Consider the following 16,508-nt stretch of genomic DNA (forward strand, 5'->3'; position numbering starts at 1 on the left):
TGCTTAGCCACATTCTTTCTGAGGGCCATGATTCTATAAATATAGCTTCTACAGAACAAAGCTCACTAGGTCTATTCTGTCTGCAAAAGGTGCATAGACAATGTCTGCATGGAATATGTTTTAAATGTCTGCTAGATTCATTCAAAGAAGGCACCTACCCATTTTATTCTACTTTTAGCAAGCATCTGCTGCAGAACAATATAGGCATGGATAATCACTCTGTGCTTGTCAGCTAACTAAGAAACACTAACGAACTATTTCATGTATATAAGAAAAGCTACAAACAATACTTTTCTTTGAGGTAGGGTGATTTAAAGGATAAATTATAACCACCTTAAGCTTTCCACAAATGGAAAGATTTCTTCACAATACAATATGTTGAGTCAGTTGCATTAAGCAATGATTTTATAGCCACAGGTTCATTCACTTGTTCACATTCTTCACTTCCCAAATGAGTCTTTGGAACCTAATCCCTTCCTGTGCACTTGCAAAATGCCATTCAAACTTTAATAAGTTGGTAAAGAAAAGTTTACACACACACACATACACAAAGGGAACATATAGAGAATATATACACACAAAATAACCTGTGACTCTGTGAGGCATTCTCTTCATAATTGTTTTAAAATATTTTCTTGTTTTACAAAGCCAATGTCACAGTAGGTGTGTTTTAGTATCCCAAATAAATTAACAAAGAACTAATCAAGGAGACAAACCCTGGCTGCTGCCACTGTGATGGATTTCTGATAAAACATAAGCTTTCAAGAAAATGAAACTGAATCATCACAGTTTGGAGACGGACTCAGATTTTGTTCAATAGTAGCACAGGAAGGGCAAGGCAGGAAAAAGAGAAACCAAAGTTCAAGTACCCCAAATTAGCTACTCTGTGCAAAATTGATCAACTTATGGGATTTTCCTTTTTTAGAAATAGTGTGAATTCTCACATTCCTGATCTGCTCTTTCAAATATTCCTGATTTCCTCTGACAGCTCATAGTCACAAGCAATCCCTTACAGCTAGCACTGCTCTTGTCCAGATAAAGATCTGTCCACTGTACTCTACTTGCTACTAGAACAAAAGCCACAACCATTAAAAAAAAAATCTTCCTAGCACACTTCCATTGGGAATGAAGAGGGCTTACATTTCATTCATGTGACAGTATGATTGATTTGTTGAAAACATCAGGTTTGCATTAATGTATTCAACAAAATTTTATAAAGCACCTACTATGTATGGAGTCCTATGTGAGTTCCTAGGTTGTAGTCATCCACAGGGTAAGTCAGCTTCCTGCCAAACAGAACTTTCCCATCTAATAAGGGATATCAGGAGACCCTTGTGCCCCAAGGGAACAGGTAAGTAGGGCATGTTGAGCTAAACTTGGCATGTTGTAGAGGGCTCCTAGATGTGGCCTCTGCACGTAGATAGAGGTTTCCCAACTTGGATTGTATTAACATTTTGGAGCAGTTAACTTGTCACTGTATGGAGCTGTCCTGTACCTGGCAGTATGTCTGGCAGCATCCTTGACCCTATCCACTAGATGCCACAAATGTGGTGAATGTCCCCAGACATTGCCAAATGTCCCTTGGAGGACAAACTCTTCCCTGGCTAAGAACCTCTGACTTAGGTGGAAGATAAGAAGAAAGTTGTGGGGTGAGAGGGAATCACTAGTACAAAGGTCCCTAAGATGATGAACACCTTGGTCTCTTGGGTGGGGGGAGATGCTAAGCCCAATATGAGAAAGAGATAACTAGTTTCAGATCCAAAGTGCCTGGGTAAGGCAGGTTGACAGCTTGGAGTTTGTAAATTATCTACTGCTGTGTAACAACCCCCAAGACACTCTTATGTAAAACAACAAACATCTATTGCCTAAACAGTTTCTGAGGGTCAGGAATCCTGGAGCAGCTTCGCTGGGCGGCTCTGGAATAGGGGCTGTCACAAGGTCTGAGTCTAGCTGCCAGCAGGCCCAGTCTCTGAAGACTGGATTTGCTATAGAAAGAGGAGGGTCTATGCTGGCTGTGAGCAGGAGCGTTCAGTTCCTTCCTGTGTGAGCCTTCTACCGACTGGCATTTCATTGCTTTTCCCCAGAGAGAGGGATGGAAGGGAAAATGTGCATTTAAAAACAATTGCCCTGGCTTCTACTTAGAGCAGAAGGCAGAAGGAATTCAACAATCATTTTTGAATGGAGAGGTGCCATCATTGTACAATTTATCATTTAAGCCCCTGGATACTTAGAAAGTGACTCTAATTACAGAAGGCCTTGGTCTCTAAATTGGTCACAGTTCCACAAAAGTACAAAGTAATTAAACTAGCAAATAATTGAGCTAGCTCTTCTTCTGAATTCAATAGTGGCAAAACCTGGAATGTAAATTGGTGTAGTCACTGTGGAAAATGGTATGGAGATTCCTCAGAAGATTAAAAATAGAAATGCCACACAATCTAGTAGTTACACTAGTAGGTATTCAACCAGAGAAAATGAAAACGCTAATTCAAAAAGATACATGTACCTCTATGTTTAGCGCAGTGTTATTTACAATAGCCAAAATGTGGAAGCAGCCCAAGTATCTATCAAAAGATAAATGGATAAAGAAGATGTGTTGTGTGTGTATATAATATGTATTATATATAATGGAATATTACTCATCCATAAAAAAGAATGCCATCTTGCCATTTGTGATAACATGGATGAAACTAGAGAGTATAATACTAAGTGAAATAAGTCAGAGAAAGACAAGTACCATATGATTTCACTTACAGATGGAATCTTTAAAACGAAACAAACAAAGCAGAAACAGTCCCATAAATAGAACAAACTGGTGGGGAGAATGGGCAAAACGGGAGAAGGGGAGTGGAAGATACCAGACATCCAGTTATGGAATGAATAAGTCACGGGGTGAAAGGTACAGCATAGAGAATATACTCAAGGGTCCTGTGACAGAGAGTAGCGACACTTGTGGTGAGCACCACATAACACACAGAGTTGTCAAATTACTATGTTGTCCAACTGAAACTAATATGACATTGTGTGTCAACCATCCTTCAATTAAAAAAAAAATACTGGCAAAACTTGAGCCCAGAGAATCTAAATGATGGCACTTCTGCTAAAGCTCATCAGATTTGATAAAACTCATCATTCCTTTATAAAGCTTTTCCACAGTGAGATGTTGAAGTCATCAGAGCCCATTTTCCCTTTCATGTAAAAATTGGTCTTAGGAGTTTCTCAGATTTTAAATAACCTGTTTTCTGTACCACTATGAGCATAAACCAATCGTCCAAGACTAGACAGCCCAAGGGAAATAGCAATTGCCCAGAGAAGCAGAGCTAGGTCCAGTCTAGCCAAGACACAGTGATTGATTATAAGCAAAGAGGCCTGGAAAGCTGTCGGGCAAGAGGCCTTGGACAATAGCAGGGAGGCAGGCAGTGTATCCTGAATCAGGAGCTGTGCAAAGGACCAGGAATTGGACAGAGATCTGCATATACCAAAATGTGGTGCAGGAGCAAACAAGTGAACAAGCTGGGGAAAGTGTGATTAACTCCCAATGCCCTTCTACGATCTTAGTCTCAAGCTATCAGGAACTCAGGCTGGCATATTTGTCCCTAGACAACGGTTACCAACAGGGTTGAAATGGAAGGGGAAATGAGTGTACCTTAAATACTGTACTTGCCGGGACGCCTGGGTGGCTTAGTCGGTTAAGCGTCCGACTTTCGCTTAGGTCATGATCTCGTGGTTCGTGGGTTCGAGCCCCGAGTCGGGCTCTGTGCTGACTGCCAGCTCAGAGTCTGGAGCCTATTTCAGAGTCTGTATCTCCCTCTCTCTCTGACCCTCCCCTTCTCACGCTGTCTCTCTCTCTCTCTCTCTCCTAGAAATAAATAAAAATATTAAAAAAAAATACTGTACTTGTCATATTCTTTTTTTTTTCTTAATTCTTTTAATGGTTATTTATTTTTAAGAGACAGAGTGTGAACGGGAAAGGGGCAGAGAGAGAGGGTGACACAGAATCTCAAGCAGGCTCCAGGCTCTGAGCTGTCAGCACAGAGCCTGACACAAGACTTGAACTCATGAGCTATGAGATCATAACCTGAGACAAAGGCGGATACTTAACTGAGCCACCCAGATGCTCCTGTACATGCCATATTCTACTTCACCAATCCACAGGCGGCATTTGATTGTTTCTGATTTTTAATATTATAAGCAAATCTGTGAATTTTTTTTGCTAGTTTTTTCCATACATCCATGCCTATTTCCTTAGGATAAATTTTTAGAAGTGAGAATACCTGGATAAAAGTGCAAATTTTTCTACTTTTAATGTATGGCGTCTAAGCACAAGATGCATTCAGTTCCCTGAGATCTGTGAGAAATCATTTGACCATCTGTACATTACTTCCCAGCCTTGTCTAATTCCTCATCTCCTGGTAGGTTAAACAACTCAAGAGGAAGTTGAAGTAATTGTAGTTGGGAGGTGTTGAAATCATGGAAACTTTAGCGTCAGAATGAAGTGAAAGAGAATGGGCTGGAAAGAATGAAGGGTATAAAGGGAGTCACCTAACAAGTGAAGTACTCCTCCATGTCACTCCTGAGAGAAGCCTCCTCTTTCAACACGATGCTCAAGGTATTGTTGTATTTTATGTGGCTTATTTAAATTGGTTTTCTAGCTTACCTCTCCTTTTCTCTATTTCCTTGGAGCCTCTTGCTTCTTCTTCAAAAATGGCATTTTAACATTTCTCATGCTTCTGGGCTATTTAATTAACTGCATCTTGTTTTTCATCAGTGTTTTACCAGTAAAAGACATGATTCTGTTGCATAAAATTAGGAAGAAAATGAATCATTGAAAGTTCATTGAATCAACACCTCCCAGTTTTGTCTGTGTCCATTATGGCGTGGCCAGATTGCCTTTGTAATGATCTATTTACTGTCCTTAGCTCCCCGAAGAAGATAATCTTTTTGTGGCAGGAATTGTAACATCTTGGTTTGGTATTCTAGAGATCTTAGCACAGTGCCAGATACAGTAAGACCTCATGAAATATTTATTAAATGGTTGCATGTTTTGCCTTAATATATAAATTAATCACAGTATGTTATTGAAAAGAAATGTAGGGCACCTGGGTGTCTCAATCAGTTAAATATACAACTTCGGCTCAGGTCATGATCTCATAGTTTCATGAGTTCGAGCCCCACATCGGGCTTTGTGCTGATAGCTCAGAGCCTGGAGCCTGCTTCTCATTCTGTGTCTCCCTCTCTCTCTGACCCAATCCTGTTCACACACTGTCTCTCTCTCAAATATAAATAAACATTAAAAAAAAATTTAAAGGTAAAATAAAAAGAAATGTAAATGCCATGAGAAAATCAGTAAGACCAAAAGAAATGTTTTAGAAATAGATGGGCTCAGGCAGAGAAGAACAAATACCATATGTTTGCACGTATAGGAGGATTAGGAGGAACTTGACGGAGGAACGAGAAGGGCGGAAATGGTGGGGGAAAGGGAGAGAGGCAAACCATGAGAGACTCTTGAATGCTGACAAAAACTGAGGACTGATGGATGTGGGGGGGAGGAGGGAAGGGCATGGAGGAGGGCACTTGTGGGGATGAGCACTGGGTGTTATGTGGAAACTAATTTGACAATAAACTATTTGTAAAACAAAAGAAAGAAAGAAAGAAAGAAATAGATGGGCTCGGGGCTACAGAGAGTGGAGCAGTTGCATGCTTATTTTCTCATGTTCCCTTCCTCATGAGCCATTTCTTTGGCATATAGAGTGCTATTCAGAACTTCTCAGGGAATCCCCACAGGGCCCTACCTGCATAGGTCACCAGCACCATGGGGTCATGCAAATGGATGGTACAGTCACCTTCCAGGTGCCATGTTAGTGCCCTGACAACAAATCCTCCCTTGGCACACACCTTTCCCCATAAGGCACTCCCAGGACAGATGTAACCCTGAAGAGGTGAACAACCCATCACCAGATGCCCTAAACTGTAGGAGCTGTGGGGGTGGAAAGAGACTTTGAAAAAAAGCTCATTTTGGTTACAACAAGGGGTCCAATCAGTTCTCAGAACCCTAAGTTTTACTTGGTGGATCATCAAGCCAGGGCTTTTTCCTCCTTGCCTCCGTCTGCCCTTAAATATGCCTAACCAAATCTCTAGCAGCGTGACAAAGTTATTGTTAGTCTCCCTCCCAGTTAGAAGAAACATCTGTGCCAGCATCCTCTCTCCCATTCACGTTCTCTCCTGCTCTCTCCCACCCCAGACTCGCTCGCCTTTCTACCAAAGCTTCAGAGACATACAGTGTAGTCCATCCTTTTGAAAATGGTGGGGTTTCCATGACTTGATCATCTGAAGACTGAAAATATGAGACTAGCCGGTGGCCAGCTTGACGACTTTCAGCTGGGCACTGGATGCAGCTCTGCACCTCTGTGCCGGCACTATTCTTAGACACCCCAGGTCTTCCAAATTTGAAAATTCCTTACCCTATAGCTAATGTTTTAAAACGAGGTATCTGGGGGTGCCTGGGTGGCTGAGCCAACTGTTGAGTACCCAACTCTTGGTTTTAGCAGGTCATGATCTCAGGGTTTATGAGTTTAAGACTCGTATTGAGCTCCATGCTGACTGTGCAGAGCTTGCTTGGGATTCTCCCTCCCCGTCTGCTCCTTCCCCCGCCCACTTGCTCTGTTTCTCTAGCAAATAAATAAACTTTAAAAAATAAATAAATAAATAAAAGTGTCTAATGCTCAGAGAGACAAAGGAAGTTGTATGATGATGCAATAATAAGAGCAGAAAAGGGAAAGCAGCTGGTATTTACTAAGTAGTACTAAGCACTAGGCATGTAGTGAAAAACAATTTAAGAGTAGAGGTTTTTAGCTACACATAATTGATGTTCTCTTAGGCAGATGTGTAGAAAACAAAATAATTGCCTACACATTGAAGAACTTGATATTTAAAGGAATTGCAAAGTACTCTGCTGCTTATGAAATGCAAATAGTCTTGCAGGTTTTTATTATCTGGTTTGTGGGCGGAAGCAGAATGGTCTTAGCTAGGATGACCGCAGGCACTTCATATTCAGCAAGTTCACAGTGAGCCCATTATCATTGTCCAGATAGCTGCTCCTCGTCCTGTGCTCCCTCTCTTGGCAAACAGCACTGCCATATCCCCATCCCAAACCTGGGCTATTGCGGTAGTCTCTTTCTTACCTGCCCTTGTCTACCCCTCAACCCATTGTCTACATGAGCACTACAGAGAGCTTTGCAAAACACAGTTCTGATAACATCTACCTTTTTAAAGACAGCACCATGGCACCCCCTTGACATGAAGTATTCAGCATAGTGGAACCTTCCTGACTCGGTTCAAGCCTGTGAGTCCCTCTTACTTCTGCCCCCTGTGTGCAGCTCTGTAGCTGGGGGGTTGCCTAAATCACTGCATCCTCTCATGCCTCCAAGTCCCTCTCATGCTGCACCTCTGCCTTTAACCTCCATCCTTGCCCCGGGCCCCTTCACCTGCTGACTCCCAGAAGTTTTCATAGCCAGCCCAAGTATCCATGCCCCCAGTAATCTACACCAATAAGAATGAATGGGAAGTCATTCTCAAGTGTAATTTTAAATCTTCTAGTAGCCATATTTTTAAAAAGTAAGAAGCTAGTAAAATTAGTTATAAAAATATATTTCATTTACCAATATATCCTAAATATTATCATCTTTAAAAGTCCGTCACAGAAAGCTTTGCCAGAGTGATCCATGGCTTGACAGTGGAGCACCTGACCGACCGTGTGATTCAGAGAAGCAAGAGGATGATTCTGGACACTCTGGGTGTTGGCTTCCTGGGAACCAACACGGAAGTGTTTCACAAAGCCAGTGAATACAGTAAGGTGAGGAGCTCAGTGTCTACTGTAGAGAGGAAACCGAGTGTACACATAAGCCTGCTCATGACGTATACCCACCAACGTGCCCAGAGATGTGTGCTTATGTTCTATCACTCTACTCTGCATTTTAGATATTCCTTGGTGTGTATAGCATGGTTGTATATGGCTTTATGCTTTTCTATGCTCTATTTATCTGAGTTTTAATATTGATCCCTATTCTTTACTAAGTTACTGTCTAAAGACCAATCTTAAGACTAGTTTTAACATTAGCAAGATCACAAAATTTACTGTTATTATGACACAAAGCACTTTCTACCTGAGAGTCCTAGATGCAATAACATCTACCCCAATAGGGTCTACCATTATTCATGCGAAGACTTTCAGAGTCTCTGGGAAAAAAGCTGGTTCAGCACTCTGAGCAGAGAGCGTATGTGGCAAACGGACATAACACCCGCTCTCCAAAGGATGTATTTTATACACAATTTGTCCACCTTCTACAGTATTTACCCTCAAGGAATAAATAAGAGTGAATTCAGATCCACCTGTGGATCAGTCTGGGAGACAGCATCTCCTCTCTTTTCCAGAGGGAAAGTATATTCTTCTACAAGAAAGAGAGGAATCTAAGGGTTAAGGCTGAGATCCAGCACAAAGTTTTCAAACAAGCACTATTACGGTCATGCCTCCAAAGATGAGGAACAGCTCTTGAAATGGTGATGTGGCATGCTGTGTTTCCACTATGTATTGCTGATTGCTATTCTTTTGTTCCAGATCTACAGTTCCAATGTGGCCAGCACTGTTTGGGGCCAGCCAGACTTAAGGCTCCCGCCGACATACGCTGCTTTTGTGAACGGTGTGGCTGTAAGGATGTTTACATATCTTTTCTACTGTTAGGCAATCATAATAATTTCAGAGCCAGGAAATATCTCAGAAATTGCTCAATTTCCACATTTCACTGATAAGTCATTGAGACTCAGAGAGATGAAGTGGTTGGTCCTCTCTTCTACGTAGTTATTGATGTTTTACAGTGAATTGATGCTTATCAAACACATTGTGAAGTAGAGGAAATCAGTTGGAGGAGTTAGATAAAAATACCTTTAATGTATCTAACTTTGAATGTATACAGCAAAAAATACAAAACCCAATATCCAGACTCAATTCCTTGTGTTGTGACCACTACCAGGTTTTATTCAGTAACCAGCTTTTCATCTATCCGTCCATTCAACACATGTTTATTGAGAAAGAAACAATAGCCATATGGTGTCTATATTTTCTGAAACAAAAATCAGCACTTTTTGTTCGACAGACAATTTTTATGCTTTGTGTGTCAGCAGCAGTCTGTATCTATATACAAGATATAATTTAGACACGAATGTCTTGGGATGTCTGATATATTTTTATATTTTTGTGGGAAAGTAGCTCAGAATACTGAAAATCAAACCCAGTAGTGCATCCAGGAGTAAATGTCCGGCAAGCAGTGTCCATATCAGCCACATCCAAGAGACGGAAATCAATTTTTAAGTGAACTTCTGGCTGTTACTATTTCGTATAAGGGATAAGCAAATGGCTAGGATGAAGAGGGAAAAAGCCTCATAGCAGAAAATAATGATTTTAAAATATAGCTTAATGGTTAATCTGGGTTCAAGAGGTCTTGCAACTTCCCTGTAAGTTTGAAAATATTTCATAACAAAAAAGTACAAAAATATATGGCCTGATATGGAATAAATGACATTAAACTTTTAGTGCAACTTGTCTGGACGGTGGGGGAGGAGGAGAGGAAGAGCTGCCTAATTTCACAGCTTTGTTTTCAAGGGGGATATTGCTCTTTCCAGGAGCCGTGGCAGAAAGCTCTGGCTACCTGGGTAAGGGCCAAGCTCGTTGGGGCTCTTTAGCTGCTCCCCAAAGTCCTGCCTGCTCTGGGCAGAGGACAGCACATCCAGTGCCCAGCTATACGACTGAGAATTACAGCCAGTTTATAGGTTTTATTTTCGGATAATCAGATTGAAAAATCTCATATCAAATAAAGTTATAACTAAGCTAAACCCTTACTGGTCCAAAAGCCACTTGTTCAGGTAAATCTAATTTGGTTTTTGGTTGTTGTCTGTGTGTGTCTATTTATACAGATTCACTCAATGGATTTTGACGATACCTGGCATCCTGCCACCCATCCTTCTGGAGCGGTCCTTCCTGTCCTTGTGGCTTTATCAGAAGCTCTGCCTCCAAGTCCAAAGTGTTCTGGCCTTGATCTGCTCTTGGCTTTCAATGTTGGGATTGAAGTGCAAGGCCAATTACTGAGTTTCTCCAAGGAAGCCAATGACATACCAAAGAGGTAGGGAATTTGCCCCATCCAGAGGCAGACACATTCCCCCTTCACCTGTCGACTGTTATCTCTGTAGAGCTTTCTGACACAGAGATTAGTTAGCCCAGCTGAAGATGCTAACATTAATGCTGACAGCTAAGTCAATTTTCCAGTCACACAGTAAACCATATATCCATATACAAAGGTGTGGTTCCAGAAGAACTAATGAAAAAATCTCCTTTGGGTTTAGAGAATCAACTAACCATGACCATAAAATAAATTGGGGCCTCTTGTCCTAGGGCAATTCATGTCATTTTGGCATCCGAGGGTACTGTGAATAGTCCCAATCTCGTCTCAGAGTAGAATCTACTTTGATATTTGCTGAGGTCCTTCAGACTGACAATATTCAGAAGATCCTGACCCTGACTGTTCAACCCATAGAATAAAAATAGTCACATGTTGGTTGTATCACGTGATTCAATCTTATATTTATTTTTCCACTTGATCCAGCCTGCTAGCAGAGGAGTAGATTGGAATACTAAGTGAAATTTCAATTTCTTCCAGGCCCTCCATTTTTATAGCTACTTACATGGGATTTCAGCAAGCAACAACTTTTGCCTTTCTGGCAATAATTATAAAGACGTTATCGTGTCAGGAACTGTTGGAAGCATGTGAATTCAGTCAAAACTCACAAAACCCTATGAGACAGATATTATTGTCACCATTTTATGTAAGAGGAAACAAGTACAAAAAAGTTGAATAACTTTCCCCAGATCACACAGCTAGTATGTGGTAGAGCTGAGATTTGAACCCAGTCAGCAGAGCTCCATTGTCTACATTCCTGACTACCGTACCATACTGCCTCCTGGTGGTTGAGGTCTGTAAATCTCCAACTCTGCTTTTTTGCTTTCCAGGTTCCATCCCCCCTCGGTGGTAGGAACCTTGGGTAGTGCTGCTGCTGCATCCAAGTTTTTAGGGCTCAGCATGACGAAGTGCCGAGAGGCCCTGGCCATCGCTGTTTCCCATGCCGGGGCACCCATAGCAAACGCTGCCACTCAGACCAAGCCTCTTCATATCGGCAATGCTGCCAGGCATGGGATGGAAGCTGCTTTTCTGGCAATGCTGGGTCTCCAAGGAAACAAGCAAGTCTTAGACATGCAGACAGGGTTTGGGGCCTTCTATGCCAACTATTCCCCAACAGTCCTTCCAAACCTAGATTCCCACACTTGGCTGCTGGAGCAGCAGGATGTGGCCTTCAAGCGGTTCCCTGCACATCTGGCCACCCACTGGGTGGCAGATGCAGCTGCATCTGTGAGAAAGCACCTTGTAACAGACAGAGCCCTGCTTCCCACTGACCGCATTGCAAGAATTGTGCTCAGAATTCCAGATGTCCAGTATGTAAACAGGCCCTTCCCAGACTCGGAGCATGAAGCTCGTCACTCCTTCCAGTATGTGGCCTGTGCCACATTGCTCGATGGTGGCATCACTGTCCCATCATTCCACAAATGCCAGATCAACAGGCCACAGGTGAGAGAGTTGCTCAATAAGGTGGAGCTGGAGCACCCTCAGGACAACCTGCCAAGCTTCAACACACTATACTGTGAGATAAGTGTCACTCTCAGTGACGGAGCCACCTTCACGGAGCGTTCTGATACCTTCTATGGCCACTGGAGGAAGCCATTGAGCCAGGAGGACCTACAGGAGAAGTTCAGAGCCAATGCCTCTAGCGTGCTGTCCTGTCACACAGTAGAAAGACTTACAGAGATAGTAGAGAATCTAGAAGACCTAGAAGACTGCTCTGTACTAACCACTCTTCTGAAAGGACCCTCTTCACCGGAGTTGGTTTCAAAATCTATCTAACATCTAATAATTCCATCAGACAATCTCTCTTGAGGCTTATCAATATCTAAGTGACTTTATATTGGGGAAAAATCAATGATTTGCTTTATAGAGCAAGGGTTTACTGTTGGTTTGCCGAGGAATAAGTGAAGCAAGATGGAGAAAGTCTAGAAATAGAATTGGATTTTTATGGAAGGAGTCTTTTCCTATAAATTCTGCAAGACAGTTCTATTACCTACAGAAAAATAATAAATATGCAAGAAACACAGAGAAGTGAATTTTTTATAAGCATTCATAAGGCTGAAATTCAAGTCACCTGTGATTTGCTTGTAAAGTTAATTTTTACAGAGGAGTTCTTTATGAACTTCATGAACTTTAAGGTGTGGGAGGAATTTGAACCTACATGTAAGTTTGCTGACAATGGACAAGGGTTCTGGCATATTGTGCTAGCAACACATTTCTTAGACCATGGGATTTTACGAGCCCTCCACAGTGGAGGCATGTTATTGGGTTTAAATATAAGGAATTAGTAGGTACAAATCCTGCCCCTATAACTTAATAGATGTGACTCTACTGTTACTGGGTAGCCCTCTGCCTCAGTTTAAAACAGAAATAAAAAGCAGTAGAAAAAGTAAAACAGTCTGGCTCTCGAAACCATGCTGCTAACCACTACAATATATTTCCTCTTGTTACAAAAAAATCTTTTGAGAACAAGATCCTGGATGAAGAGTTTGCCATGTAATAAAGAGTGAGAGCAAAAAATGTGTGTAATTAAAAACTATTGATTTGTTTTAATAATAAAAATGTCTTATGGGGTTAAAAATTGTAACTTTAGCAATACATATAAGCAGGGAGTTACTATAATTAATGTGTTCTAAATTCCTTATGTCATTCAATGGGGCGCCTGGGTGGCTTAGTCGGTTAAGCGTCCGACTTTCGCTTAGGTCATGATCTCGCGGTTCGTGGGTTCGAGCCCCGCGTCGGGCTCTGTGCTGACTGCTGGCTCAGAGCCTGGAGCCTGTTTCAGTCTGTGACTCCCTCTCTCTCTGACCCTCCCCTGCTCACGCTGTCTTTCTCTCTCTCTCTCCTAGAAATAAATAAAACATTTTTTAAAAATTGAAAAAAAAATAAAAAAATAAAATAAATTCCTTATGTCATTCAAGAAAAAGGCAAAGCTATTAACTGTAGACTTTGATTTGTAAGTATGCATGTTGACATTTCCAGGGTAACCATTATAAGACAGCAGTAGAATATACCACTTCCAGTTAACAGAGAGAGAAATATGGAATTAGGAAAAAAGAAAATAAACCAAAGTAAGGCAAGAAAGGAGGAGAAAAGAAATATAAAAAAGATAAAATCTATAGAAAGCACAGTATAAAATGACAGGGATAAAATCCAAATATATCCATAATTACAAAAAGAATAAATGGACTAAATACTCCAGTTAAAAAATACAGAGACTATGTACACATTAAAAACAATCTTTACCAAGTTTATTACCATCTAATTTATAAACCATCAACTCATCTATTTTGTGACTAGTTCAATGGATTTTAGTAAATTTATAGAATTATTACAAACATCACCACAATCCAGTTTTGGAGAACTTCTTTTTTTTATTAAGATTTTATTTCTATTTTAAAAAACTTGTATTTTTAAGTAATCTTAAGCAATCAAATCCATTAACTCTGAGATCAAGAGTCACATGCTCTACCAACTGAGCAAGCCAGAAACCCCTGGACTACTTCTATCATGCCAAAAACAAAGAAACAAACAAAACTCTCATGCTGGTCTGTAGTCAATCCCTATTCCTACCTCCAGCCCTCAGCAACCAATGATCCATTTTCTATCTCTATGGTTGTGTCTTCTCCAGATACTTCATATAAATGGAATCATACAATGTGTAGTCTTATGTGTCTAGTGTCTTTCACTTAGCATAATGGTTTTAGATTTTTCCACATATGTATCAATACTTTATTCCCTTTCACTGCCGAGTAGCACTCTGTTGTATGGATATATGACATTTATTTACCCACTCAGTAGTTGATGGGCAGCAGATTGTTTGCATTTTGGGTCTACTATGAATAATGTTTCTATGAACATACATATGCATGTCTTGGTGTAGACATATCTTTCCATTTCTGTTAGGTCTATGCTTTAGTAAATACATGTTTAACTTTAGAAAAAACTGCTCTCCAAAATAGCTCTACCACATTACATTTCCACCAGTAATGTATGAGGGTTCCAGTTTCTCCAAATCCTCACCAACTCTTGGAATTGTCAGTCTTTTTTATTTTGTCCTGTCTAGTGAGTATGTAATGGTATCTTGTGATCTTAATTTGCATTTTCCAAATGACTAATTCTTGCCCATTTTTGACAATTATTTTAATTAGGTTGGCTTCTTATCATTCAGTTATAGGAATTCTTTATATATCCTGAATATAAGTTCTTTATCAGATTTATGTTTTGTGAATATTTTCTCCCAGTCTGTGGCTTGTCTTTTCATGTTTTGAGTGGTCTCTTTTAAAGAGCAAAAGTTTTAAATTTTAATCAAGTCCATTTTATCACTTTAAAAAATTTTACTAAAAAATATAGAAAATTAAAAAATTGTTATTGTTCCTGCTTTTGGTGTCATCAGAAGTCATTTTTTTATCCAGTTATATAAGTTATTTAAGACTCATGAGGATGCAGAAAAGTTCAAAGTAAAAAAAAAATGGGGGAATATTGATGGAACACTAACAAAAGCAAGCTGGAATACATAAATGTTAATATTAAACAAAATAGAATTCAAGCAAAAAGCAGTCAGTTAAGCATCCAACTCTTGGTTTTAGCTCAGGTCATGATCTTGTGGTTTTGAGTTTGAACCCCACATCAGGCTCTGTGCTGTCAAAGCTGCTTGAGATTTTCTCTCTCTCCCTCTCTCTACCCCTTCTCCACAGGCGCTGTCTCTGTCTCTCTCAAAATAAACAAATAAAAATTTAAAAATAAAGAAAATATAAGATAAATAAAATAAAAATCTCACAGAACACTGAAGGGGCACCTGGGTGGCTCAGTCAGTTAAATGGACAGCTTTGGCTCAGGTCATGATCTCACAGCTTGTGAATTTGAGTCCTGCACTGTGTTTGCTGCTGTCAGTGTGGAGCCTGCTTTGGATCCTCTCTCTGCAGCCCCTACTCTCACATGCTCTATCTCTTTCTCAAAAATAAACATTAAAAATGCATTCAAAATAAAAATCTCACAGAGCATTTACAAAAAAGGACCATATACTGAGCCATAAAGCAAATCTTAACAACTTTTCAAAGGACTGAATGGTATAGATCATCTTCTCTAATCACAATGTAATTTAAGTTCAATGTTGAAAAAAAAAGATAATTTGACAAGACTGAAATGTTTAGATATAAAAATTCCTTGAACTAACTTGGGTCACAGAAGAAATGATCATAAAAATCATAAAATATCTAGAACCAACCAATAACAAAAGCCACATATATCAAAATTTTAGGCTACAGCTAAAACAGTACTCGTAAGTGCGTAGAATTTTCTATGGCTGGCTCTGTATCACTTGGATTATGCTCTTCCATGGGACATATCCTGTAACTCTAATTAATCTGTCTGAACACAGTAAATAAAATAGGAGGTCAAAGTGGTGGTTTCTACTGTGGCCTTCAGATAAAATTTAATTATCCCATCTTTATACACAGAAATTTCTAGAGGCAAGACTAAGGGCTAGTGATAATATCCTCAGATAATCCCTGTTAAAAACAAGAGAGCAGGCCCCAAATGGAGTCCTTATGCTAAGTTCCAGGTCAGTAAAATAAGATTTACTTACAGTTTCAGCACTCCCAGAAATGAAATCTTAAACAGGTCATTGAGAAATTGCCAGATCAGCACCAGTTAGCCAATATGCCTAATAGACCCCTGCCATCCCCCTAAAGAAAAGTAACCTTGCAATAACCTGTTTTGTCTCCTGTAACTTCCTTGTTCCTCCTCCCTTCTACCTAGAAAAGTCTCTCATCTTACAGAGCTCCTTGGAGCTCCTTTCTATCTGCTAGATTTCATGTTGTATGATTCATATCAATTTTTGTTCAAATAAATTCTTTAAAAAAAATCAATAGGCCTCAGTTTATCTTTTCACACCCTTGATGGATGTTTCAGACAAAAAGCAGGGGTTGGGAAGAAGATCTCTCCTGAGGGGACAACAGCACTCAAGGTGACCTTGATATTGGTTGTTATGCGCACCGAGTTAACTGAAGGCAGGAGAAAATATGGGGGGATCTGGGTCTGTAGAGAGAGCATAAGGGTCCTCTTCACTGCAGCCCCGAGCGCCATCCGCCCCCACCGTACCACATACAAAAAAACAGATGATTCCTTTCTGGGAGAGTCAAAAGCCAGGGCATTGCTGAGCCAGAGTGCTAGTAGAGAGCTTTTGAGGAACTGGGAGAGGTCACGCCGAGTCTCTTGTCCCTTCTGTCCGTGAGGCTGGAGAACTAGGACAGCTTGTGAGCCTCCTCACCCTGAGAAAGGCCACGG

At 40.5% G+C, this 16,508-nt stretch overlaps 1 protein-coding gene across 1 annotated transcript; it reads left to right on the top strand.

The window, feature by feature from the left end:
• The first annotated feature begins 4,499 nt into the window (after positions 1 to 4,499).
• ACOD1 (aconitate decarboxylase 1) lies at positions 4,500 to 12,615 on the top strand. The gene is made up of 5 exons (XM_039252462.1): positions 4,500 to 4,606; positions 7,688 to 7,849; positions 8,612 to 8,701; positions 9,964 to 10,169; positions 11,054 to 12,615. The coding sequence occupies exons 1-5, from the start codon at positions 4,562 to 4,564 to the stop codon at positions 11,997 to 11,999; spliced, it is 1,449 nt and encodes a 482-aa protein (XP_039108393.1). The 5' UTR covers positions 4,500 to 4,561; the 3' UTR covers positions 12,000 to 12,615.
• Positions 12,616 to 16,508: the final 3,893 nt, after the last annotated feature.

The sequence above is a fragment of the Hyaena hyaena genome, unplaced genomic scaffold (assembly GCF_003009895.1).
Source record: "Hyaena hyaena isolate Hyena2069 unplaced genomic scaffold, ASM300989v1 scaffold_413, whole genome shotgun sequence".
Lineage (NCBI taxonomy): Eukaryota > Metazoa > Chordata > Mammalia > Carnivora > Hyaenidae > Hyaena > Hyaena hyaena.

Bases quoted from the DNA above. Each gene is read 5' to 3' on its own strand.
- ACOD1 (XM_039252462.1), top strand. From the start codon at position 4,562: ATGTCACTCCTGAGAGAAGCCTCCTCTTTCAACACGATGCTCAAG. The intron at 8,702-9,963 runs GTAAGGATGTTT...CTATTTATACAG, and splicing joins CTTTTGTGAACGGTGTGGCT to ATTCACTCAATGGATTTTGA. The intron at 10,170-11,053 runs GTAGGGAATTTG...TTTGCTTTCCAG, and splicing joins GCCAATGACATACCAAAGAG to GTTCCATCCCCCCTCGGTGG.